This window comes from Drosophila biarmipes, chromosome 2R (assembly GCF_025231255.1).
Source record: "Drosophila biarmipes strain raj3 chromosome 2R, RU_DBia_V1.1, whole genome shotgun sequence".
Classification (NCBI taxonomy): domain Eukaryota; kingdom Metazoa; phylum Arthropoda; class Insecta; order Diptera; family Drosophilidae; genus Drosophila; species Drosophila biarmipes.
Window position 1 is genome coordinate 20,049,897 of NC_066615.1, and position 24,456 is coordinate 20,074,352.

Below are 24,456 nucleotides of genomic sequence, written 5' to 3' on the forward strand. Positions count from 1 at the left end.
GATCCGTCCTTCCCAGGACCACCACAACGGCGTGCTGTCCTTTGATTTTTTGCTTTTGCACATTAAAGGCAATTATTATTATTGTTTTAGTTCCGAGCCAGTTTTGTGTTTGTCATTTGCCGATGGCTGTTCCGCGTTCATAATTGGACCAGCCCCAAGAAAGAACATTAATCAAGCGCCTTGACATGTGGATAACGTGTTGGAACATAGCCAGTTTATTTGGTATAACTGAAGGTTTAATACTGATCCAAAAACAGTAAACGAGTCCATCGAAAAAAATATTAACATTGTAAAGTTAGTGGAAAAAAGTAAAATTGATCCGTGTCAGAAATGAAAAAAAGGAAACATTTCTTCAGAAATGGCGCTTAGTTTGATGTTTTTGAAAAGACAATAAAATAAACTTAAGTATGATTAAACATAAAATTATTAAATTTATAAACTACTCTTAAAGAATTTAGTGATCATTGTAAATCGTCGCCTGCCAGAGGTTGATTCTCACCCTGCTCACCTTCGGATCCACGCTTTTTCCCAAACACTGGGTCGACGTACCTGCGATTTATGAGGTGTCGCGGTACTTCCTTCCAATCGTCCAGGAAGCGAATCATAAAACCATCCGGCAGGCGATTCACCAGCTTTACATCCATCTCCCTGTTCAGCACTTTGCTTTTGAGGTACTCCACGCATTCAAAAGTCTGCTCGTGTGTGAGAAATGCTGCCCTGACAACTCCCTCCATTTGACAACTGATGCACCGATGGGGCTTCAAGCTCTCCTCAACGCCGCAGGGAGCCAAGGAGCTCAGTGGAACAAACTCAGTGTTGCCATAGTCCACATAGAATATCTTGTACTCCTTATCCAGCTCATCGATTATCTGAGCGCGATAGAAGCAGCCGTCGCTGTAGAGGGCCAGTACAATGTCCAGAATGCGCGGCTTCTGCTTGAAATGTCGCTTGTTCTCGGGCACATCATTCTCCTCCCACACCAGGGGAGCAGATCCGTCCAAAAACTGGGCATAGACCTCGGTGGGTCCATTGACAAAGGTGATCAAGATGCGGACAATGCTTCCAATTTCGTAGGGCACTGGTGTATCGAAGACGGTTTCCGGAAGAGGACCAGCTACCTCCACATCCTTGGTGGCGCCATAGGGAGCGAAGGGTTCATGGACCAATCGACAGTTGTTGCCTTAAAATAAAACAAAAAAACGGTTCTACAACAGCATTCGAAAAATATTAAATCCTTATCATCTACTTAACTTACCCTTGAAGCACCCATTTAGCTGTGGATCGTAGTGCCGGCAAATGCGTTGCTCGTCCGTGGGTCTAAAGCCCAGTACTGCCTTCAGAGGATCACTGGTGCTCTCTTCGATATCATTCAGCATGGCCATGTCTGCCTCGCTTACTGCAGCACGACGTTCATTGTAGGTCTTATTTTCATTCGAAGCTATTACTTTGCTGAGGTTATCCTCAATCACTTCCAGCACCAGTTCAATGCCATTGTTTTCTAGCACACGCAGCTTTAGATTCTTGTAGAGAAAGGTTTTCAATTCCGCAATATCGTAATTGATTAATCGACCCCTTATGGCTTCCGCCGGCAGCCGTCTTATGTCATCGGGCAATTCGTATATGGTTTCGTTGCCGTTCAGGTGAATGTGCTCGCCATAGTCTATCAGATAACCATAGTAGCCTCCTCCAGCGCAACTGCTGTTGATGGTCATGCGGGTAATAATGTCGTCGCTACTGTCGAGCACCGCAAAGATGTCTCCGTAGTCGGGCAGCTGAGCCAATTCTTGCAGAACCACCTGTCCTTGGAGCACCTTCTGAATTCTCTGTGTACTCTCATCCCATTTGGCCACATAGATGCAGTCATCCGCTAGGTTCACGTGCACCAATGCGGCGGTAACCAAGGTTCTGGCGGGGAAGGCAGCCATGTTCTTCAAAATTTGATTGTAGATCCCCGTGCTGGAGGTCTGGGTGCCACCTTTGGGAGCCAAGAGGTTTTGGCTCCTAGGAGCTTTTGACAGCTTCGCAGTGGTTGCCGGTGGGGAGACAGAAATCTGATCGGACGGTTTCCCTTCAGCTTGAAGGGGAGTTACGTTCGTGGAATTTTGATTCGAGATATCATTGATGGTGAGAGTAGCAAGCTTTGTCTCTCCCTGGACTGAGTTAGTGATTTCTGGACTCTCTTTAATTTGCAAAGAAGTTGTTTTTTTAAACTTTTGTTGGCAGATATCATTGCACGAAGAAGTAGAAACCTTTTTTTCTCTCTGGATAGACTTAATGATTTCTGGACTCGCTTTAAATGGGTAAGACTCAATGATCTTGGGGGTCTCTTCAATTTGCAAAGGAGTTGTGTTTTTGGAATCTTGTTTGGAGATATCATCGCTGTTAGCAACCTTTAGCTCTTCCTGGAAAGACTTAATGACCTCTGGGGTGTCTTCTATTTCTAATGGTGTTAAACTTATGGATCTTTGTTGAGAGTCTTTCATGCTTGTTGAATTAGTAACCTTAGGCTCTTCCGCCAATGACTTAATGATCACTGGATTTTCGTTAGTTTGAAAATGGGTTACTTCCTTGGAATTTCCCTTACAGATATCATTGCTGATCGTCTGGGTGGAGTTTTTTGGAGCAAGAAGAGATCGATTGTTTTTTGTAGATACCGGTTTGGGACTGGTTGATGGTGGCAGTACTGGTTCCATGCTCTTCTCGGCGGAGGCCTTCTCCGGCGGCAGTTCATCCAGTTCATCAGAACTAACTCCTTTGACTGCCATTGAAGAGTTGTTAGGTGAGTATGGTTCATCTAAGGAGTCCTCCGACCTTTCCTCCTCTCCAAATTGCCCCGACGGTCGGTTGAGCTCTATGTGCAGGTTCAGCTTGATGATATAGGCATTGACTTCGGTCAGACTGCCCACCAACTGGTCGTGCTGGGCAATAAGGCTTTTGTCCAGTCGATCCATCTGCTCCCATCTTTTCGTCATCATGTTCTTAATGCGTCGCACATCTCGCTGGTAGGATTGGAGATTCCCTTGAAGCTTCTGCACGTTGTCGTCGCATAGCTTCATCACCACCGATATGTCCTCCAGATTCATTCTTTACTATTATTTAAGTGCGATATAAAAAGAAATTTTAGTTTAAAGAGCTTCGTGGCGGAAAATATAGAACAAGAAAAACGCGCATTTTACTGACAGAGTTGCCAGATAGTTTGCTGATTAAAGCTTCGATTAACGTTGTAGCGATAAAAAGAAAAATATATATCGAATATAGATACTCATTAATTTAATAAGAGCACCTGTTGAACACCTAAATGTTTGCATTTTGATAAGTTGAGTTAAGTACTTTATATTTGTAGATGCTGTATTTTACAGACAAAATTGACAATAAGTAAGCGCTTTTTGAAAACTCAAGTTTACATTTCATGATAAGAAAAATATTTCTTTTAATGAATGTTTAATAATTTTAAAATCTGTCTCATATGCAATCTATTAAACTTTTGGTGCCTTTACTAATTTAACCAATAATATTTTTAAAATTTAGTTATATATTGAAAAGTGTGAACAACTCATTACAAGAAAAGCATTTTCGAGCACTGTCAAGAAGCGCGCGCTGCCAACACTGCTAGGCCCGATAATTTTCTGCGATTGAAGAACGTTGTTTGTAAATTCAGAAAACTCCAAGCCAAGATGAACGACACCACCGTGCCCGCCTTTGTAAGTGCCCACTGAAAACATTTCCTAGATGGCTTATCCCCCAATGCGTTCTTCCAGGAACTAGGCGATGCCCTGGCCACGCGTTGTGGCAACACGCTCACCGGCGTCTTTTTGCCGGGGTCGCGAATCGCCCTCAGCGCCTACCGGCATGTGACGCACAAATCGCGGGACGCCCCCACCGAGACGGCTGGCCAGGATCCGGTGCTCATCTACCTGGCGCAGGAGACCACGCTCTTCGATGAGCCCGTGCTGCGCAGTGTGCTGGCCGAGGCCAACGCCACCTTCGCAACCCTTCAGCAGTTGGGACCACGGGCCACCCGCGCCGAGTATGTGAATATATCGCGGGCATACCGCAGCATTGTGCGCTCCTGCCTCGAGAAGCTGGAGCAGGCCAAGAAATCACCGGATGTGCAGACGGATGAGCCCCGCCTGCGCCGCTTCACAGATGCCATCGTCGTGTTTTATGCGGCCGAGTGCCTATGGCATCTCTTCGAGATTCTTTACATCCAGAACAACCAGCTGGTGGTGCCCCAACTGCTCGACTGGGCGCGCTTCCATTCCCCGCAAACCGAGGACCGAGCCACCGATCTGTTGCTAATGGCCGAGGAGGCCAGCGAATCGGATGACTACTGGAGCATCCTCAAGTCGCTCATCATGCTGGGCGAAATAGATGTCACCCGTGCCATACTCTCCCAGAATCGAAAGACCGGACAGCCCGCCTTCAAGGCGGCCGAGCTGATCTTGAAGTCCATGCCCGTCTACCAAGAGGGCTATGCTCTGCAAAAGTTTCACTCGCAGTGGGAGTACTGGCACGTGGACACGGAGCGCAAGATCCAGAGCGGCGTGTTTGCCACCGAGCCAGAGCTGGAACAGGTTCTGCAGCTGGTCGTGGGCAACAGCGAGCAATGGGATGCTGGCATCAAGGAAGCCCAGGATTGCTATGAATACCTCCCAGGCTATCTGCTCTTCACCAAGCCCACCTGCAAACCCTTCGAGTTGAGGATAGCAGCTGCCAACTGGCTGAACCGCTGGCATCTGCTTCGCCCGGAAAGGGAGCTCTGCAGCATGAACCGCATGGTTGCGCAGCTCATGGACCACGACATAAAGCTCTTCATATACGAGGCCCAGAAACTGAACGATACCCATTGGTTCTCCACGCACTTGATTGATCTAATCCATCATTGCGGTCAGCTAAAGAGCTACTTTGATCAGAACAACATGTGGGTAGAATTGGTTAAGATATGTATTTATTTGAGAGATAATTTTGTCGTTGTACCCACAGAGATCTTCCCGCCTTGCGCCACTCGATGATCTATGAGTATGGCAGCTATCTGATGACATCCCACAACCTATGGCAGTTGGGCATCGACTACCTGGACTGCTGCAAACAGGAGGGCCAGGCTGCTATAGAGCTGCTCCTGCCCCGCATCTCTTTGCGCAGCGAGCGGCAGGCCACCAAGTTGATGAACCTGGCCAGGCAGCGAGGACTCACGAGCGTGGAGCAGGAGATCTGCAAGGTGCTTTCGAAGCAGTCCTACGATAATGAGCGTTATGGCAATGCTTTGGAGTGGGCCATTCGCTCCAAGGATGTTCTGCTGGTGACGGCGGTGGCAGACTTCATTCTGAAGGTGTGTTACAAACTCTATCTAATTATTCTACTATATACTAGTGTGAATTTCTTTTCGTAGCATTACTCGAGGACCGGAAACATGCTCTGCCCGGACACCATAGCCAATGTGGGAGGCCGCATGTTCATCTCACCGCGTTTGGTCTTTCTCTCGAAGTACTATGAATTCTACGAATTCTATCGCACCCGCGATTTTCTGTCTGCCTCCGAGCTTCTGGTGAATCTCCTGGAATCCAGAATCACACCAGATTAGTAAGCGAACGAGTTTATAATTTTAAAACTGCTACAACAAACCATTCTTCCATTAGTTTTTGGCCCTCGCTGCTCATCGATGCTATGCCCCTGCTGGAGTCCAAGGATCCCAAAATCTTTGCCAAGGAAACGGTGGCCATTCTGCATCATATTGAAACGGAGCTGGTTCCCATCATCGAACGGGATGTGTCCAAATATGGCAATGTATGTATACGCCTTTCGCTGTTGCAATATGGTTAATTATCCTTGAATCCACAGCACCACACAGAGACCGTGTTCAAGGACTACCGGGTGGAGAACGTCGACGAGATCCTGAACCTCATGCGCCTGGCCTGCGCCCGCAATTTGGCCAGGGCCCTGATCATTGAGAACACAATGCCGGTGGCGTGATTTTGAATGCATTTTTAGTGTAATTTATTTTGTATTTTTCGCTTTTCCAATACATCGTAATTTGTTATAGATTGTTTGCATTGCTAACTTGTTATTCGTACGCATTTTGTTTATATCTTGTGCCTCTTTGCTATTTATTGTACCAACAACACTACTTGACTGGCTGCTGCCCTTTGACTAAAAGGAATCCAAGCTGTTCGGGGATGGCTGGAGGGATGTTCACAGTACGCATTTGTAAAATAAGGATAAGGCCCAGCACCAGCCGGCTGGATCCCAACGAATAGAGGCCTGGCAAAACAACACTATTGTGGATACGGCGGGGTAAACCTATAGGATACCCTGCTCTCTGTGTTATCGACTGGGCCGGCAAAACCAAAACTGCTTAGGCCAAACTTAAAACGAGATTTAAATCAATCACTACGAAGTACTTTAGCTGCACAAAAGGAAGTTTACATAAGTATACGAGACGCACCTAAGAACTATTAAACAACGCCCGGAGCACAAGGGTAGTACACATAGGTCTATGCATATGCGCGGATACATATAATATATCTGTGGGTATGTATATAATTACTATATATTCTGGTTGTTAATCGTTATGAGAATCGCACGTCCCTGTACAAATGTTCGGTCACCACGTACGGAATTACAATTAAAGTCGCTTGTCTCTTGGCTTGGCCCTCGGACCGCCAACGGCATTATAAAATACATATATCATTCGCTTGGTAAAAACAATAAACACTAAACTAAACTTAGTCGAGAAGCCGCCGGGGTGGGACGCACTGCACATTCCTCATTCTAGTGCTTAACAAACTTTTCTCCTACTCACTTTGCATGCCAAATTTTCATTATTTCGCCCATCACACTAGGCAACAGAAAATACTTGAATAATGAATTTAAACACTTAAACTTTTTAAGATTCCAATCTCGAACTGACAATAGTCAACTTCTATGGGGGCTTAGTAAAAAGGAATTATCGAAGTTTAATAAAAAAAAAAAACAGCAGGTATAAAAAAATAAAAAAAAAACTTGACTTTAAAAAATATAATAATTTGCTCAATAATTATTTAAAAGTTGTAAAGTTGCTGTACAAAGTATTTAAAAGTTAAATAACGACAGGAAGATTTCTTAATGCTAAGAATTCTATTTTGAAAAGAATTTAAAGGGCTTGAATACGGGTTAAGTCTAAATTTAAACTCTTTCCAGTAGAATTAATAACACTAACGTTAAAAAATGTTGAATAGAAGAGCTAAAGTTATGTTTACTAGAACTAGAACATTACGCTATAGACGAAATAAAAGCATTTCACTTTTGTGACAGGCATGGAAATATTGGCTTTTAAAGGCTCTGAAGCCGAAAGAAACCTACATAAGTATAAAAAGGCAGCTTTTCACCTAGGACGTGATTCCTAATGGCAGTTCGAGATGGAAGATCCTGTTGCCTAGCGCGGTCATCGAGGGACTACGCCGCTTGAGTATTTCGCTTATTCTACGCCCAATATCGGTTAATAATGTGATTCTGAGTCTGAGTGGGGTGTCTAATTATGCTTCGCCGTGGTCGTTGTGGAGGCGGGAGCCGCCACCGTCGCCGTGGCAGAAGCTATGGCACTGCTGCCCGTGATCGAGCCCAGCCGGGACAGCGAGGGCTCCCGCTTGGGCGGTACGATCGGCTTGGTCGGTATGGGTGGCGGTGCACCGCGGGCTCCCGCTGGCGGCACGGTGACCGGTGGCACAGCAATGGGCACGGGATGTGGATGCGGTGGTGTGGCCGTCTGGTCGAGGGCAGCTGCAGCAGCCAAAGCGGCATACTTGCCGCCTGGCGCCCGCTGAATGGTGGCCGTGGGCTGCATCTTCGCCGGCGAGGGTGAGGGTGGCGCCACCAGGGGCACGGTGACAGTGGCAGCCGCCTCTGCCGCCGATGCAGTGGCTGCTCCAATGCTGGCGACGCCCGAGCTGCTGCTGCCGGTGGTGGTGTTATTCGTGGTGCTGCTGCTGGTGGTGTGATTGAGCACGGCCGAGAGTGGTGCTATTACTGCTGTGGCCGTGCCCGTGGGCGCCGTTACGATACCAGCACTCCGGATGTTCTGGCCCGGGGCTATGGAGCGGGCGATGCCGGTCTGTGGTCCCGAAACCGGCATGCTGCTCACCGTGGCGGTTGGTTGCACGACCTTGGCGATGTTCGCCATGGGGGGCGAGGCACAGGCGTCGTCTGGAAAATGCAGAAAGATTGGATTAGTATTTTGTCGAGTAAATGTGGCTCAACACTCGATCTTCGGATCTCCGAGGTGAGCTGGCCCCGGCAGAAGCGCCGAAAGCTTGGAAGCCCATTAAAAACCTTCTGCCCGGGCCGTGCTTGTGTGGATATGTTTCGGCATGGTCGTGAAAATTCTACAGTTGTCTACGTTCTGGCTTTTATAAGGAAGGTGCTCCAATGACTGGAATGTGCGAGCGTGCGGGGTGGACGTGCGGATGCGTGATCTTTGGGTTGGTGCAACGTGGTGTGCACAAGGAACATCACAAAACAAAAAACAAATCACCTTGCAATTGCGTAACATTTTTTCTAACAAAAGATTTCGGCTTCAAGAGGAGTTTCGAAAAAAAAGTAATATAAATAGAGTTATAGTTTGTATATAGAGAAATTATAAAGAGGGCAACCATATATAATTACAACAGCCAGTTTCAAGGTTGTGGAAGTGCCTCGTCTGGCTCACTCACCGCTGAACTGTCGCGCCTTGGCGGCGGCCACAGATGAGCCGCTGCCCCCCAGTTGCTGCTGCTTCTTCAGAGCCTCGTGCTCGCCGCGCAGGGCGTTGAGTTCCGCCTCCAGCTCTTTGACCCTGGATTAAACGTATAATATGAATTAGTTTAATGATTTCTTACAGCGATGCAGTCAAACCCACCGCTGCTCCTCCTTGGCCAGCTTGGCAAACAGGGCTTTGCGTTCCTGCTCCATGGCATGTGTCTGCTTCTCCAGTTCCTCCTCCATGCGCAGTGACTTTTTGCTCTCCTCTTCGAGGCCCTCGGCAATGGTGTCCGAACGCTGCTTCTCCTCGGCCAGGATTTGGGCCAGATCCTCGGATCTTTTGCCTGAAAAATATTGTTTTTAGATTACTATTCACTGGCCCAGCTACTGTAGCCCATACGCACCTTCTTCTATGTACTTCATCAAGATCTTTTTGCGCTCCGCTATGAGCAGCAGCACAATCTGCTTCTGCCGATTGCGCTCGTACTCGAGCGTCTCCTGCAGCTTCTTCAGGTCCTTCTCCATTTTGGCCACCTGGGCGCGCTCCTCCTCGAGGTCCTGCTTCAGCTTGGTGCGCTCCATCTCCAGGCCGTAGGTGATGTCATCGCCCTGCGCCGTGGTGTGCTCGTGCTTGCGCTTCTCCTCCTCCAGCTCCTGCAGCATCCGCTGGTTGTTCTCCAGCGATTCTGTCAGTATGTTCACCATGCGCACATGCGTGGCCCTCTGCTTGCTGACCATTTGATACTGCTGCTCCATCTGCTGCTCGATGATCTGGCGCACCTCCATCTCGGCCTGCGCCGCCTGTGTGGATGATTCCCTCGAGATGAGGTTGCCATTGAGGGCGATCTTGTCCCGGAATATGGCCGCATAGGGATCGTTGGGCTGGAGGCGCTTGGTGCGCAGCTGGGCGATGAGCTGCTTCACCCGCTCGTTCCTCAGGGCGGCAATGCAGACATCCCGCGCCTGCAGTTCGCCCTCCAAATAGTAGAGCATCTTCACCAGCTCGCTGTGCGGCAGCTCGGCTCGAGTGCGTCCATTTGTGGCCGTGGCGGTGGAGCTGGCCACCGGCGGCAGCTTGTGCACCACCCCGGGACCCGGCTTCATGGTCTGGAACTCGTGATTGGCGCTCACGGTGTCGCTGCCCGACATTCCGGATCCGGAGCAGTTCTCAATGCCGTACTCCGCCTCCGGAGCAGCTGACTCCGCGAACGTCTCCGCGGCGGCGCTCGAGTTCGAGTTCTGCTCCATTTCCCCCGACTCCTGCTTCTGAATTCCCGATTCCGATTCCGGATTCCCAACTCCCGACTTCCGCCTCCTCGCAGCTCACAGCATACGAGAAAAAAGTTTGGTGCGTCGCACTTCGCAAATTGCACAATTTTCGCGGTGTCCGCAATGCCTTACTTCGGGTCTGAACTCGGTCCTATCCTGTTTGTTGGTCCAGTGGCTTTTGCGCAACCTGCAATCGCCACAGGAAATTATCTTAAAAATTCTTTGTCAATTTGTTGCCCGTGAAAAAGTGGATACTTGCGGCGGAGCTGCCGGTTGCGCTTTTTTCCCGTCAGGTCTGGCTCTTTTTTAAGACCGACTGCGGGAAAGTGTTAGCTATGGCGGGAAGTGGCAACTGTGGTTTTTATTTGAATATATATTAATATATAAAAGTAGGCTATGCTTCTTGCAATTGTAAGTAGTTTTTCATCAGATTAATCCGGTAAAGCTAAATCTTATGACCAATTTCTACTTCATCCTACCTACAGCAGCTTAGGGATAAAGACCAGGTTTCATACTGTTTAGCTTTTCTCTTAGACTTATTGTCAGAAACAGCCTTTTGGCAGCTCTGATTTGCAGGCGGACGTTGCCAGCTAGTAAACAAAGGTAGCGCAAGACCAGTGTTTAAAAGCGTTTAAAGCAAGGCTCTCACCTGGATTATTGGCGCCATTACAGCAGTTTGAATATTTTGGTTTTACAAAAAATACATCATCATATAGATGATATATCTTAACAATATTTTTTATTCAGAAACATACAAAATGTTCTTTCTGGGAACCAAACATGATTTAAAATAAAACATTTTCTGTAACAAACAATGAAAACCTATTTAATATTTTATTTTCTGAAAACAAAAGGCTTTGCGGTGTTGTAGGCCAGAGAGTACCTAATGTGCTTGCCCACCAACCGATCGGCCAGGGGAATTAGAGCGGGTTCCCGCTTGTAAATTCCAGCAGCCTGCGGAGTCCATGCCCGCAGACGGCATTCGGAATGCCCGGGCAGGAGGAAACCCATCCAGCCGGCAGAGCTGAGTGTAATATCACAGTTTAGCTTTCCCTCATTTCCCTCTTCGTTCGCCAGCACAATATCGTCTTCCTTGCACTGCAATCCTGGCCAGCGCCGCAGACGAGCCTCCAAATCCTTACTGGCCATGGGAACGCCCAGAAAAGGAGTTCCCAGATACCGTTTGTACACGCTATCCGCCGCCTGTGTGTCTGCTATCATCACAGGTATATTCTCCGAGGCAAATACAAACACCTTCAACCAGTCGAGCTGCTTCTTTGAGCTTCCTAACTCCAACAGATCCAAGCGTGCGAGACCTCCCAACAGAATGCTCATCTGGGGTCGCAGACGAAAGGCTCTGGGGCGGATCATTGAGCTGGGTTGCAGCTTCACCAGTTCGTCGGCGGTGAGCAGGGGAGTCAGTTGATCGGGCTGCATTACTCCGGGAGTGTCGTAGACCCAACGCGCCTCCTTGTAGTTCTTCTGGCGATCGTTAAGCGTTGTAATGGGCTTTGTGCCGCCGGCCATGGCGAAGGCATCGTTGACATCCTCCCGTCGATCAAAAGTTCGCCCCACAGATGCCAAAGGTTGGGCAGCTGCCGGTGCTCCCGTTTCCCTTGCTACCGCACGACGTTCCTTCTCCTTCAACGCCTTCTCGGTCCGCTCCGACACCAATCTCTTGAAGCGCATGTAGATGCGATCGTTGGATGGCCGCAGGATGGGAAACCGCAGCAATTTAAGTGTGGTTCCCGGCCACGGACAAGTTGTGGCCTTGCGCACCAGGTCACTGGCCTCCGGGCGGCAGTAGTCAGAGTTCAGCAGGATGTTGAACAGCGAACTCTTGCCCACATTGGTGCAGCCCAGCAGATAGACGTCCCCCTTGTAGGCCCACGTCTTGTGCAGCTGTGTTATTAGCTCCTCGATGCCATAGCCCGTTTTGGCGGATATCAGACTGACATTCTTAATGTTCAGACCATCTCCGCCGCCGTGCTTGACGAATTCGCGGGCCAGGGAGTCCTTAATGTGCTGCAGATAGACATTGGAATCGCGTGGCAGCAGATCTACCTTATTGCCCACCAGAAAAACGGGCCTCTTTGTGCCCAGTACATGCTGCATTCCCGGCCAGATGGAACTGGGAAAGTCCAACAGGTCCACCAGCACAATGGCCAGGGCAAATTTGTCCTGGATGCGGGAAATGGTCTCCACATAGGTCGATGGGGCCACCTCCACGTCCAGGGCAATGTTGTAGTGGTTCAGGAAGTGGCACCGCTTGCAGGTGATGGTCTGCAGCTCCTGATGCGACCGTCCTTTGAATATTTCACTGGGTATATAGCCGGGAAGAGATTCACCGGAGCAATGCAGATTGGCGCCACAGCCGTTGCAGGGAACTGTTGAGGGTGGAATCGAGGCATCCGGAGTACCCTTTCTGTCCGCCCCTTCCTGGGCGCCCTTGTAGAACTCGTAGTCCTCCATCCAGTCTTCGGGAAATGGCTGTGGAGCCTCAGGAATCGAGAAATGGGACTTTATTTTCGTCTCTACAACGGAGCTGTAGTGGACGTGCTCATGGTCCTGGTATCGCTCCCGGGCCAGCAGCCACGCCTTCTGCCGGGAACTCTGGCCCACTTCGGCAGCCGTATTTTGCAGTCTCGAAAATGTCAAACTAACATTTTTATTTATTATTTTATATAAACGCGAGGTCTTCAACATTTTGTAATTCCTTCCAAGAACGTTTGTAAGCAGACAAAAGCTGAATGCTGTCCATCGATAGTGTTTACAATCGATAAGTGTTCTAGAAATATTTTGCACTAAATATATTGTATCTCTTTGTAATTAAACAACTCGTAAAAACAAAAAAAATATTGAAAACCTATTTATTGATTAATTAGACACATTTGCCAAACAATTAAACCAATCGGAGTGAGCCCGATTTATATCGAACAATCGGAATATCGAAAATCGAAATCGGTGAAAGAGAAAAAAGAAAGCAGCGTTAGCGAGAAAGCAGAGGTGAGTCGAGTGCGGGACAAAAAAAAGAAGCGTGTATGTATTAAAATTGAAACAAAAAGATCTAGAAAAAACGTGTCCACGGCGCAATTAGCGTGCTCCTGCGGCGGCTGGCAGGCGATTTACGCATTGGTAAAAGTACAGAGTACACGCCGAGTAAAAAGCAGTAGCGCACCGAAAAAAAATAAAATGATTAGGAAAGTGTGTGGAAAAAAGACAAGTGTATGTGAACGGCGGCTCTGTGTGTGTGTGTGAGTGACGTGACGCGACTGTATGCGTGCTGCTGCTGCGTGTATATGAAATAAAAAGTAACGCAAAGCGCGACCTAATTTTAACCGAATATTACAATAATATTTGCATAAACAAAGGCGGTGCAATTAAAGGGACGCCGCTGCTGCCGCCGCCGCCGTCGCCGCCATTGTCTAGGCAGAACAACAAAAAAGAAAATGGATACCCCAGACTGACACGCTTTTCCGCCGAGTGTAGAGTTCTTCCCGATTGAGTAATGCAATAACAACAATAAGAGCTGCTCAAATTTTTGAGAGTGTTGCAACTTTCGTTGGAACTCGTTTCGAACGTTTGTTGTTGTTGCTGCTGCTGCTGCCGTCGCTCGCTCACTCACTTACTCACCGCCGCCTCACTCGCTCCTTTCCATTCTTCTGTTGTTACCAAAACTGGTCTTCAAGAAGCAGCAGCGGCGACGACGACAACAACAATGCAATGCAATTTCTTGGCGAGGGAAAAGGAAGGGGAAAAATCAATAGTTCGGAAATTAGACAACTTTCAACATCCACACATCCACGATTCGACGAAATGCACTCGGCCTAGTAGAAGCTACCGATAACCCCGGTCGCAAGAGCAAGCGAGATGGTTGCCGCCGCCGACACTCACTCCCTCCCTTACACACACACATGCAGCTGAAATTTCCAGCGATGTCTGCTCTGCGTTTTTAGTTGTGTTGTTGTTGCTGTAATGTAATTGCGAAATCATAACGGCAGTTGAAAGTTGAGAGCGCTTAGCCAAAGTAATCGCGCGAGTGTGAGTGAGCGAGAGAGGGACTGTGTAAGTCTAAGCTCTGATGAACTCTGGATGCCCTTCTCTCCGCCGCCCACACAAACACACAGCCGACCGCCAAGTGTAGCGCACAAGAGAGTCGCATCAACAACAATGCTATTCCGCAAGAAGGAAAACACATGTTGGCCGCACAGTGGGACGAAATGGAGTGAAGTGGATGGAACACACAGGAAAAACAAAACTCAATGGAAGTGCAAATGCCGCCGCCATCTTAGTTCCTTGGCAGCCTAAAACCGCCGGAATGAATGTTGTTCTTAATGGAGTAGCGCAGCTAAAAATAAATGTCATCCGGCAGCTGCACTCTGAGCCACTGTGCCGCGCTCGGATTCAAATAAGCAGAGGCATATTACTGAAAATGCAGAAATCGCCTTGAAAAGTGAAAGGCATTCGGCAGCGCGAGCGAGCGACGATTTGGATTTGATATTTTTGCCTCTTTGCTTAACCTTTGCGGGCAGAGCCGTTTGTTGTTGTTGCTGGCTCAGCACTTTGACATTTTCCAGCGCGCTCACACAGACAAATTCCCCACAAATTCCCATTTCCATTACACAAACACGCTGCACATGCGCCGCAGCACTTTTATCTTGAGAATGTTTTCGGCCGAGAGATTGAGATATTCGGCAGTGCAGCAGTGCTCTTTCGCAACTCTCTAAGCGCGACCCGTCTCTCGTAACACTGCTAATTTCGCCAAGCTGTTGTTTGTTTGTTTTTTAATGCTGTGCGCTTGTTTCCCTTGCAGAGTGCGCCCGAGTAAAGCCAAATCGACAACCCACGGATTAAGTGGTCTGCTGTGCGAATTAAGCCCATCCAACGGTGAACCTTTCGGCCAATAGTCCAAATTAAGCCCCCTGCCCGCAGATTCAGTCCACAGAGCGACGCCCCCACCAACAAAAGCTTCTTCATGATGTCGTCGGATCAACAGTTCTTTCTGAAATGGAACGATTTTCAAACGAATATGGTGACCTCGTTCCGTCACTTGCGCGACGAGAAGAGCTTCACAGATGTGAGTACCCAAAAGAACCTTCTCAGACACAGATACGATGGGAAATCCCTTACGAAAATTTGGTTACAGTCGGACCCCTCCATGCTAGATCATTAGAGCTCTGGGATTTTAAAATAACACAAAATATTTTCGTTTTCAAATAAATTTGATTGGGGACTATTCTCTGAGAAAGTTGTATTTGTAATTAAGGTCGAAACAAGTCCATCAATTTTTGAGTTCAGATAGAGTACAGTTTTGATTTTATTTATAAGAAAGTATTATTTTGGAAATGCTAATAGAGTTATTAAGGAAGCTAGAACTCGCCACCTGGGATACATTTATTTTTAAGGTTTTTTAACAATTAAAATCGAGATATTTGCTTAGGGTTTAGGATAGGTCTAATTCGGAAATAGGCTTTCATATATTTAACATATAAACACGTTTATTTAAAATGCATTCGTTTAAAAACAAGTTTTGAACATTAAAAAGACACTTTCAACTCAAAAAGTTCGACTGCAATTGACCAACTCAGGGGCGAACTGAGGTTTACTATGCTAGTCTTGGCCCGATTAGCTCTCGGCCGCCCCTTGTGGAGGGTCAGTCACCGACTCAGCTCGCTTCGTCTGACTACCTGGCCCTCACGCTCTTTTCTATACATTTTTCTTTTACCTGTTTCTTTGTTCTTGTTCGTTTGGCCCCCTCTATATAATTTTGGGTGCTCTGGTTGGTGTTTTGTTGGGGGAAATGTCTAACGGATTAAACTGAATTCCTAATGCTTGCTCTGTTACAGGTTACACTCGCCTGCGAGGGCCAAACCTGCAAAGCCCACAAAATGGTGCTTTCGGCTTGCAGTCCCTACTTCAAAGCGCTACTAGAGGTGAGTTTGTGGCTTGGTGAATGGGCAACCAACTAATGTTTGATCTTCCTACGCAGGAGAACCCGTCTAAGCACCCGATTATCATCCTGAAAGACGTCTCCTACATCCACCTACAGGCTATACTGGAGTTCATGTACGCCGGCGAGGTGAACGTGTCCCAGGAACAGTTGCCAGCATTTCTTAAGACCGCCGATCGCCTCAAAGTGAAAGGCCTGGCAGAGACACCCAGTTCAATAAAGCGGGAGGGTTGATGGTATTAAACAATAAAACAAAAAAACAAAAATACATAAAAATAACAACAACCAACTATAAGAAACTTATATGTATGCAAGAAAAACAAAATTCCAAACAGATGAATGAGAACACGTAACATTTGGTATAGAAATTCATGTAAGCGTACACTAGGAGGAAGACGAAACACCAACAGACAACTACACAAAGCTGACAGATTCAAATGATTAGCCTGTAAAGTAAAGGTGGTGGCCAAATCCACCCGCCCACTCCCACACACCCACTCATTCACATTTGACCTTCCGATTTGCAAAACCCGAAGAAGAACCACAACACTTAACGACGACACCACAGAACTTGATTTGAATTTTGTATTCGTTTGATTTCTGCATAAAATAGTTTGTAATATATTATTAACAACTACGAGAAACGAAACACACCACTCTGTATAAATGAAACGATATGGACAGCCCCTAAACAAACAAAACAAAAAACGCACTTTTGTAAAGTAATTAAAGAAAGGATTCATTAAAAATATATAAAGATAATTATAAATATAGTGTGAAATGTGCAAGTAGAAGGAAAAAGCCACAACGGGCGCGAATATTACAACACATTCGGTTAGTTTTTAAGCCACTAACTACAACCCCAGACATGCCACGCCTCCAGACAGACAAAACTCATTTTCATCTAAACTTAAACAATAAAATAGAAACAAATGCAAAGTTGTACTTTAATTTGTGTGTGGACATACGCGGCCTATTTTCAAAATTTTCAAAATACACGACATATATTTTAATAATAACAAACGAAAAAGCTATCAATTTTACCTAGTTTAAACGAAAGAGTAAGGAAATCGATAGAAAGAAAAATAAAACTTGAGTAAAAACTATACTTGAATATTATTACATAAAGTAAAAGATATTTATATGTATGTATATGTATACATGTGAGCATAGATTTAAAGAACTACGGTAAATAAACAGAATAATTCCAAAAAAATAAGGTTCAAATCCTCCCACTAAGCTTTTCATTGAGTTCCGATTGGAAAGCGGTACGATTTGCAATTTCTTCGTATTTATTTTTATAGTCCTCCATAACATACTCATCTCCATTAGCATTACACTCTGTATACAATAGTTCGTTTACAAATTAACAAAAATATGTTCGCTTAGCTTAAATTACACTAGTATTTGATATATTGCCGGGATTGAATCTCGCTCGCTGCCCAGTGCAGAGCAGATTTAGGTCTTGTTTCGCATTAAGCTACAGGTTCTCAGTTATTAAAACAGTACGCGTTGCGCGTGTGCAGTTCGAACGGATCGGTGCGCATCTTCTGCTGGTTGTCCTCCACGAATCTCGTCACATCGGCCACCAGATTGGGTCGCTCCTCGGCGCTGGCCGAGCACGGCGACCAGATCTTGATGTCGTGGTCAATGCCGCTGGTGGCCAGCATACAGATGTTGGGATGCGGCTGCACGCAATTGACAATGGCACTGTCCGCCCGATAAACGGATCGGATCTTGCCCGTATCCCCCTCCCAGATGTACAGATTGCCATCATCCGAGCCGGCGGCTATGAACTCGCCCTGGCTGCCCAGATAGTTGGCCTCCTTAATGTCCGTCGTGATGTTGCAGTGGCCCACATATCGCTGCATATAGTCCCGGGCCGTGGAACGGAGATCATACTCGGCGTCGCTCAGTCGTAGATAGCGAAAGCCATCCTCCATGGCCACGGGCTCCGGCTCGGGTGGCTCGGTGTTCTGCGACTGCCGGCGGTTCTCCTTGATGTCCTTGTTCAGCAGCAGCACGCCGTGATTGTTGGCGAAGTCCGGAAACCGCTGGATGAGCGCCTGCAAGCATCTATCCGCATCCTGGGGACGGTGCAGCTCCAGCAGAGCCCTGGCCAGTCGAAAGTGAGCCTTAACATAGCTGGGATCCAGCCGCAGCGCCTCGTGGCAATCCCTGAGAGCCGCGTATATGTCTCCGAACCATCCGCGTCGCATCAGAGCTGTGGCTCTGTTTAGATACAGGACCTCTCCCTGCGGGTACTTGGCCAAAGCCGCTGAATACGCATCGATGGCGTCAACAAGTTTGCCGTTCTCGAGGAACTCGTTGCCCTCCTTTTTATGCACTTCTATGCTGGAAGGCAGCGACCGACTCTTGCGCGGCGCCTTCACCAGCTCCTCCTCCTCCTGGGCGACCGGCGACGTGAGGGTGGGCAGCTCGTAGAAGACCGGGGGCTCAGCATGGTTCAGATCAAAGCGATAGACGTGCTCGCAGCCCATGTTGACCAGCAGCTCCGTTCCATTGCCATTGAAAGTAAGATATGTGATGGCTCGCGACTCGTGGACGATGTTCCGGCTGATGTTCTTCACAATCTGCCCAGGTGCATAGTAAGCCACGCAGGCGGAGAGACCTGGAAGAGATTAGAGGTGGATATTAAGGTGTTGAAGCTTCAGTTTGAGAAACCCACTATTGCCATTGCTGGCGGGCAGCTTGCGGCGATCGAACAGTCGGGCAAAGGGATCGTTGGCGCCCACGGCCAGGTACTCCGTCCTCCTGGGATTGATGGCCAGGCACTTGGCCTCCGCCTCGTACCTCTCCTGGTTGCACAGGCTCAACAGCTTGACGCCACTGCCCTCCTCCGGGCGGCAGCGATGAGACTCCCGCATGTCCAGCTGCAGGATGTTTCCATCCTCACCCGCTGACCAAAAGATGTGTGGCGAATCCTGGGCGGTTGCCAGACGCTTCACCCGCATCAAGTGGCAATTGCAGGCGAAGAGCGTTTCGTTCGAGTGATTGATGTCGTAGACGTAGATGAACTTATCGGCTGCACACGTAGCCACAATGCTGTTGTTGGTCTTCGGCAGGAACTTCACCGAGAACATGTTGCCCAGGTGCTTGGTCTTGATGACATGGACCCGTTTCTTTCGGAACGGATCCCAGATCATCACGCGGTAGTCGTCGGACCCGGAGGCCAGCCACAGTCCGTCGGTGGTCCACTCGAGGCAGTTGACGCAGCCCTCGTGGCCGGTGAGCAGGGCCTCCTGCTCCAAGCGGTCCACATAGGCGGGGGAAGCCACCAGCCGTCGGCGGAGCAGCTCGTCGAGATCCTGGCCATACTGCTGGCGCTGCCAATGCAACGAACTCACGTTCAAGGGCGTGCTGTGGCGCTGATAGCGCGAACTAGAGTACTTTACGCGACACAGTTCATCGCTCGACATTATCTCCCAGTGCTGTGGATAGGATTATGACACTTGTTTCTGTTTGTTTTCGTCTCGCTCTCCGTTTAATTCATTTTGCATTCGCTGAGTGCCTCCCCCTGAGTCTTACCCGCCCCTCTGGCCTAACCTTGCTGTTGTTGACACCTGTGCGTGGCGTTGCCAGACCCGCGGGATTTTCGTAACGACTACGTGGGCGTATAACGGGTTAGGACTAGAAAATTTTAAATTGGAAAAAATTGATAATTTTCGAAGGTGCCTGGTCGGAAAGTAGAAAGGCTAAGCTCAGTTTAAATTAAACAGCAAAGAGAATCAGCGTCTTGGCCCCCTATGTTAATTTAAAATTATCGATAGCCTGGCGGACTCTTCGAATCTCTGACAAATCTTAAAAACCATCGGTCTTGGTAACTTTGTAGTATTGTTTGAAGTACATAAATAAATAATTAATTAAGTATGTTGGTTTTCAGTTTATGATATTTAATTATTTTGATTGTAAACCTTACCAACACAGCGTAGCCATACTAAAGCGATATCATTCAAACTAAGTGCAGAACTGCATGTTCCACCACAGAATGCAGGTTCTATAGTGTCTTTGAAAAGACCTAAATTCCTTCCTGATTGTAACCCCAATATACAAAAAAAAACAGTTGAAAATGTTCTAACGCCAGTGCTGCCACTTTACTAGAAGTCATAGATACCAGGGCTGCTATCACCATGCACAGCAACCTATCGACTAATCGATAGTTTGCCAAATCAATAGAGTGCAAACTCTACACATCCCTAGATAAACTAAAAAAGGAAAAGATTGATTAATTTAATACCTCGGCACGGAAGACGCGACGCGACAATGTCCAATGAAAAGGAGGACGAGTGCGACAAGCACAAGCAGCAGGCGGAGGCGGACGGCAAGTCGACGTCGAGCGAGGATTCGGACGAGTACCAGTCGGCCGGTGAGGGCGACGATGGCGAAGGTGACGGTGGCGGTGAATCCCCGACGAGCGCCACGCCCACAGCCAGAGCAGCCCCTCCACCGCCGGTAAAGCCCACGCCAGAGCCCCTGCCTCACGATTATCCGATGCACCAGAGCGTCTTCGAGGACGACATCAAATCGCTGCAGCGCCGCCTTCTGATGAGCACCGCCCAGGATGAGGTTGGCCGCAAGGACAAGCACGGCAACACACCTCTCCATTTGGCCGTAATGCTGGGGCGGAAGCACGCGGTTCGTTTGCTCCTGGCCCAGAACGCCCCCGTCAAGATCAAGAACAACGAGGGCTGGTCCCCGCTCTCGGAGGCCATCAGCTATGGCGATCGCCAGACAATCACCCAGGTGCTGCGCATGCTCAAGCTGCAGTCGCGCGAGCACATGGAGAGCCGTCGCGAAAAGCTGGTGAATGCGTTACGCCAGATGCAGGACTTCTATATGGAGTTCAAGTGGGACTTTCAATCCTGGCTTCCGCTCGTTTCCCGCATCCTGCCCTCGGACATCTGCCGTCTGTACAAGTCTGGCGCCTCCATTCGCCTGGACACCACGCTGGTGGACTTCAACGATATGCGTTGGGAGCGCGGCGATATCTCGTTCCTGTTTCGCGGCGAGGCTCCTCCCCGGGAATCGTTGGTGCTGCTGGACAACGAGCAGGAGTGCTTCCAGCGGCTGCGCTACGAGGAATCCGACATGGAGGACGAGGTGGACGTGCTCATGTCCACGGACATACTGGCCACGCAGATGTCCACCAAGACGATACAGTTCGCCCGGGCACAGCGCGGCTGGATATTCCGTGCCAATCGCAAGGAGCTTATTGGCGGCCAGTACCAGTGCGAGATCTACACCATTCAGGGCCTGATCCTGAAGCAGCGCAAGAGGCGTGAGCACCTGTCACACGAGGATCTGCAAAAGAACCGCGCCATTGTGGAGACAATCACCAAGGGTGGCAATCAGCAGCAGCAGCCGCAGCCGGATGAACGTCGCTCCAGCCTTGGCAGCCAGAACTCGCCAACGGCGCCGAATGGCATCACACTGCCAGAGCTGCCGCGCCGCAGTTCGCTCCAGGCACCACCAGCCACCACGGTCACCTGGCGCCAGTACCTCGACGCGGAGGTGGGCAAGTGCCCGCAACTGGGTCGCACGCCCGTCCACAAGCAGTCGAACAAGACGCTGCGCGCCACAGTGGCCATGAGCAAGGACTTCCCTCTCAGCGTGGACATGCTGCTGGACGTTTTGGAAGTGGTGGCCCCCCTTAAGCACATCAACAAGCTGCGCGAGTTCGTCACGCTCAAGCTGCCGACCGGTTTTCCCGTGAAGATCGAGATACCTGTGCTGCACACGGTCACCGCCAAGGTGACGTTTCAGAAGTTCGAGTTCCGCGACAACATCCCCGCCAAGATGTTCGAGGTGCCGTCGCACTACTGGGAGGATGTGCGTCGCTTCCAGGACTTATGACCAGGCGACGCAGAAGCCGCCCCGAAGGCCAAAGCCCCAGGCTCTGGACCGGCCGGAGCAGCGCCCGGCGTGCGTGTCGATTTGAATCGCAATGCGCCGCCGCCCTCCATTGCGGAGTTCGATTGAGGAGGCATCGGCGGCGGCACATTTCGTGTTGTGTTTTTTTGTGAACACTCCAGCAGAAGCCGGAGGATTACTGCTCCAAGAGGGCAGTGGGTTTATGTATGTATGCTTAAGAGGAAACCACCCACATACAAAATTGCAATTTTCACCTTTTGGAGAGGATTCTATTTAGTAGCCATCGAAATTGATCTGATGTTTTGGCCTTTTGGGGCACACAGCTGTCTAAATTAAAATGAGACGCTCTGAAAATTGCAATTTTGCATTTACGTTTTGTTATGTACTGTATTTGTATCTGTTTGTAACTAAGCCCTTGCCATCAAGGGGTATTATTTCGTAGTATTTATTGTTAGATTCAACAACATTCTGCCCAGGCTCTCGAAACCAGCTGCTCCATCGGCCCGGAAGCCAGAAAGTTATTTTCCCGAAATTGCCTCTGCTATCTGCAGCTAATCGCGGTGGTTGAGAAGGTAAAAATAAGCGTCCAATCGCCAGAAACACAGGCTGATAGCCACGATCCATCCCACAAACACATAATCAAAAGCTAGTTAGTGAGTAATCCAGATGTTAACCAAAACAAACACCGTCTCTCATTTTATTTATGTCCACATCCCTTTCCGTGTTTAGTGCAATTTCATATGTAGATTTAAGGTAAACCAAGGAGGGCGGAAGTTTATTTTCGGCCCTTTCCAAAAGAGTCTGGTCCGCGCGTTGCTTTCTTTTTATACTTAGGCTACGTGTACTAGAGAATCGTCCGCAAAACCATATTTCCTACGCCTTTCATGATAGTCTCAAGTATTTCGAAGTGCGCAAAACTTAAAACAGCTTCACAATTCAATTATAAACAAATATTTACACACATATGTACCAATATATTTATGTAGTTCCATTTTAGCCAATTATTTAAACCGTAAAAAGCGTCTGTACTTGTAATTGTTAATCAACAAAAGGCGGCTGGCACCGATTTAGTTTCGGTTCGCATTGCTTTGCTGTGATTTCGCCCCTATAACCACAATTGTTTGCCTACTCCAGAGAATGTATTTATGTGAAACTGCCATTATTTTTTGTTTTTCCCGGGCACAATCTTTGTTTATGTTTGTTTTTATAGTATTCCATCACCCACATAAACGAAATCCATGCGATTATCAAAGAAAATCGTTTTTAAACATTTAATACACTGTAATCCAAGATCCAAACACATCCACTGAAAAAATCTGATAACCAAATCGGTATATTTTACTAGCTAAGGGCAGTTGATGGAAATATTTATATTTATACGTGGCCCCCGTAATTGTAATTGAACCGAGCATTTGTATACGCTCTAAAAAATAAATATATACACACATCCGCAAGCTGTAAAATGTGCAACCCAAGGAAAAGTGTTTTAATTGTAAACAAATGGGGGCGGAAAGAAATTTAAAAAACGCGCCCTTGGTGTGCTTTCCAGCACTGTCGTGCGTGGGTGTACTCCAGCTTTGCAAATTAGCCAACACTGTTTTTTGGCTCAATCAGCTGTTTATTGACTCAATCTCCACAATTTACGCACAATTTGAGACAAATTTTGTTTTTTGAACGAAATAAGCCAAACTAGAAGTCTTTAAAGATGATTGTGTCGCGCCTGGCATTTCCCATTAACCTGGCCCTGCAGCAGTTCTCGCGCCGGGTGGCGGAAAACCCCGCAAACCTGAGAATCCTTCAGCGCCACATGTCCAGCGTGTACTATCGCTCCGGAGCCATCAAGCCCAAGCCGGAGGAGATGCCCTTCGGCCTGCTGGCCATCTTCTGCGCAGTCATCCCGGGCCTGTTCGTGGGCGCCACCATCAGCAAGAACGTGGCCAACTTCCTGGAGGAGAACGATCTCTTCGTGCCCGCCGATGACGACGACGACGAGGATTAGGCCCCTTACCACACCTTCTTCATGTGGGAGTGCCCCCTAGTCGGGATGAATGCGTTTGCCCGGGTCGTTGTCCCACGCAGAAGACCTCAACACTCGGCCAAAAGAGTTTATTCATCTATTAGCCAACTTTTTCTATTTAAATCTATACTCTTAAGATCCCGCAGTTCTGACATTTTATGTGTTTTGTGTGTATTCTGCAAGTCCCGCTTTGATATTTTTCACCTAAAGATTGTTAACTATGCTCGACAGATTTACGAGTGCTACTAGAATTAAATAAAGTTTATTCGAATATGCTAATAGCTTGTGTGCTTTATTATATAAGGGTTTTAGCTGGAATACAAGGTTTACTATATGATAGAAGCAAAATATAAATAGATCCCTTATTTGAACACATTCCTATACTCTTAGGATCCCACAGAATACAAACTGTGCTCGACAGATTCAGAAATGTTGCCAGAAATATTAAATACTTTTCCATTTTATTATATAAGAGTCATTTCCTAGACTATAGAGAATATTTTGTAGGTTCAAAATTTATCGCAAATTTGAAAACATTCCTCTATCTATTAAGATCTCATTTCACATCTAATCCGATGTCTATTTATAAGAAATGAGCCCAAATGAGCACAAATAT

At 47.9% G+C, this 24,456-nt stretch overlaps 8 protein-coding genes across 11 annotated transcripts; 4 read left to right on the forward strand and 4 right to left on the reverse strand.

Moving 5' to 3' along the window:
* Positions 1-180: 180 nt before the first annotated feature.
* LOC108022663 (uncharacterized) lies at positions 181-3,168 on the reverse strand. The gene is made up of 2 exons (XM_050887186.1): positions 1,256-3,168; positions 181-1,180 (listed from the first exon to the last, which is right to left on the reverse strand). Exons 1-2 carry the CDS (start codon positions 3,081-3,083, stop codon positions 462-464), a joined length of 2,547 nt encoding a protein of 848 aa, XP_050743143.1. The 5' UTR covers positions 3,084-3,168; the 3' UTR covers positions 181-461.
* Positions 2,632-6,039, forward strand: LOC108022664 (nuclear pore complex protein Nup75). Its single transcript, XM_017091732.3, has 7 exons — positions 2,632-2,779; positions 3,529-3,701; positions 3,759-4,921; positions 4,984-5,329; positions 5,390-5,580; positions 5,637-5,784; positions 5,839-6,039. The coding sequence occupies exons 2-7, from the start codon at positions 3,675-3,677 to the stop codon at positions 5,968-5,970; spliced, it is 2,007 nt and encodes a 668-aa protein (XP_016947221.1). The 5' UTR covers positions 2,632-2,779; positions 3,529-3,674; the 3' UTR covers positions 5,971-6,039.
* A 490-nt stretch (positions 6,040-6,529) lies between these two features.
* Positions 6,530-10,230, reverse strand: LOC108022665 (CTTNBP2 N-terminal-like protein). Of its 2 annotated transcripts, XM_017091734.3 has the most exons (5): positions 9,117-10,230; positions 8,870-9,056; positions 8,685-8,806; positions 8,507-8,546; positions 8,076-8,178 (listed from the first exon to the last, which is right to left on the reverse strand). In XM_017091734.3, the coding sequence occupies exons 1-4, from the start codon at positions 9,958-9,960 to the stop codon at positions 8,530-8,532; spliced, it is 1,170 nt and encodes a 389-aa protein (XP_016947223.1). In that variant the 5' UTR covers positions 9,961-10,230; the 3' UTR covers positions 8,076-8,178; positions 8,507-8,529. The 2 variants fall into 2 exon arrangements, with proteins under 2 accessions (XP_016947222.1, XP_016947223.1); XM_017091733.3 differs by lacking the exon at positions 8,507-8,546 and having other exon boundaries at positions 6,530-8,178.
* A 549-nt stretch (positions 10,231-10,779) lies between these two features.
* Positions 10,780-12,795, reverse strand: LOC108022684 (nitric oxide-associated protein 1). The gene has a single exon (XM_017091754.3). It carries the CDS (start codon positions 12,685-12,687, stop codon positions 10,816-10,818), a length of 1,872 nt encoding a protein of 623 aa, XP_016947243.1. The 5' UTR covers positions 12,688-12,795; the 3' UTR covers positions 10,780-10,815.
* Positions 12,796-12,849: 54 nt separating this feature from the next.
* On the forward strand, positions 12,850-16,870 carry LOC108022685 (longitudinals lacking protein-like). 3 transcript variants are annotated; one of them, XM_017091757.3, is made up of 4 exons: positions 12,850-12,987; positions 14,795-15,058; positions 15,828-15,914; positions 15,971-16,870. In XM_017091757.3, exons 2-4 carry the CDS (start codon positions 14,957-14,959, stop codon positions 16,163-16,165), a joined length of 384 nt encoding a protein of 127 aa, XP_016947246.1. In that variant the 5' UTR covers positions 12,850-12,987; positions 14,795-14,956; the 3' UTR covers positions 16,166-16,870. The 3 variants fall into 3 exon arrangements, with proteins under 3 accessions (XP_016947246.1, XP_016947244.1, XP_016947245.1); XM_017091755.3 differs by having other exon boundaries at positions 12,975-13,020; XM_017091756.3 differs by lacking the exon at positions 12,850-12,987 and adding an exon at positions 13,024-13,116.
* A 335-nt stretch (positions 16,871-17,205) lies between these two features.
* Positions 17,206-19,654, reverse strand: LOC108022682 (WD and tetratricopeptide repeats protein 1). Its single transcript, XM_050887179.1, has 3 exons — positions 19,499-19,654; positions 18,621-19,383; positions 17,206-18,563 (listed from the first exon to the last, which is right to left on the reverse strand). Exons 2-3 carry the CDS (start codon positions 19,369-19,371, stop codon positions 17,422-17,424), a joined length of 1,893 nt encoding a protein of 630 aa, XP_050743136.1. The 5' UTR covers positions 19,372-19,383; positions 19,499-19,654; the 3' UTR covers positions 17,206-17,421.
* A 483-nt stretch (positions 19,655-20,137) lies between these two features.
* LOC108023017 (ankyrin repeat domain-containing protein 13C) lies at positions 20,138-23,304 on the forward strand. The gene has a single exon (XM_017092252.3). It carries the CDS (start codon positions 20,216-20,218, stop codon positions 21,803-21,805), a length of 1,590 nt encoding a protein of 529 aa, XP_016947741.1. The 5' UTR covers positions 20,138-20,215; the 3' UTR covers positions 21,806-23,304.
* A 110-nt stretch (positions 23,305-23,414) lies between these two features.
* On the forward strand, positions 23,415-24,119 carry LOC108022503 (essential MCU regulator, mitochondrial). The gene has a single exon (XM_017091465.3). It carries the CDS (start codon positions 23,529-23,531, stop codon positions 23,820-23,822), a length of 294 nt encoding a protein of 97 aa, XP_016946954.1. The 5' UTR covers positions 23,415-23,528; the 3' UTR covers positions 23,823-24,119.
* The last annotated feature ends 337 nt before the right edge of the window (positions 24,120-24,456 follow it).

Coding starts and splice junctions, on each gene's coding strand:
- LOC108022663 (XM_050887186.1), bottom strand. CDS start 3,083: ATGAATCTGGAGGACATATCGGTGGTGATGAAGCTATGCGACGACAAC. Junction 1,181..1,255: donor GCTAAATGGGTGCTTCAAGG/GTAAGTTAAGTA, acceptor TTTTATTTTAAG/GCAACAACTGTCGATTGGTC.
- LOC108022664 (XM_017091732.3), top strand. CDS start 3,675: ATGAACGACACCACCGTGCCCGCCTTT. Junction 3,702..3,758: donor ACACCACCGTGCCCGCCTTT/GTAAGTGCCCAC, acceptor GCGTTCTTCCAG/GAACTAGGCGATGCCCTGGC. Junction 5,785..5,838: donor ATGTGTCCAAATATGGCAAT/GTATGTATACGC, acceptor TTGAATCCACAG/CACCACACAGAGACCGTGTT.
- LOC108022665 (XM_017091733.3), bottom strand. CDS start 9,960: ATGGAGCAGAACTCGAACTCGAGCGCCGCCGCGGAGACGTTCGCGGAG. Junction 9,057..9,116: donor GATGAAGTACATAGAAGAAG/GTGCGTATGGGC, acceptor AATATTTTTCAG/GCAAAAGATCCGAGGATCTG. Junction 8,807..8,869: donor CTGGCCAAGGAGGAGCAGCG/GTGGGTTTGACT, acceptor CGTTTAATCCAG/GGTCAAAGAGCTGGAGGCGG.
- LOC108022684 (XM_017091754.3), bottom strand. CDS start 12,687: ATGTTGAAGACCTCGCGTTTATATAAAATAATAAATAAAAATGTTAGT.
- LOC108022685 (XM_017091757.3), top strand. CDS start 14,957: ATGATGTCGTCGGATCAACAGTTCTTTCTGAAATGGAACGATTTTCAA. Junction 15,059..15,827: donor ACGAGAAGAGCTTCACAGAT/GTGAGTACCCAA, acceptor GCTCTGTTACAG/GTTACACTCGCCTGCGAGGG. Junction 15,915..15,970: donor ACTTCAAAGCGCTACTAGAG/GTGAGTTTGTGG, acceptor CTTCCTACGCAG/GAGAACCCGTCTAAGCACCC.
- LOC108022682 (XM_050887179.1), bottom strand. CDS start 19,371: ATGTCGAGCGATGAACTGTGTCGCGTAAAGTACTCTAGTTCGCGCTAT. Junction 18,564..18,620: donor GCCCGCCAGCAATGGCAATA/GTGGGTTTCTCA, acceptor AATCTCTTCCAG/GTCTCTCCGCCTGCGTGGCT.
- LOC108023017 (XM_017092252.3), top strand. CDS start 20,216: ATGTCCAATGAAAAGGAGGACGAGTGCGACAAGCACAAGCAGCAGGCG.
- LOC108022503 (XM_017091465.3), top strand. CDS start 23,529: ATGATTGTGTCGCGCCTGGCATTTCCCATTAACCTGGCCCTGCAGCAG.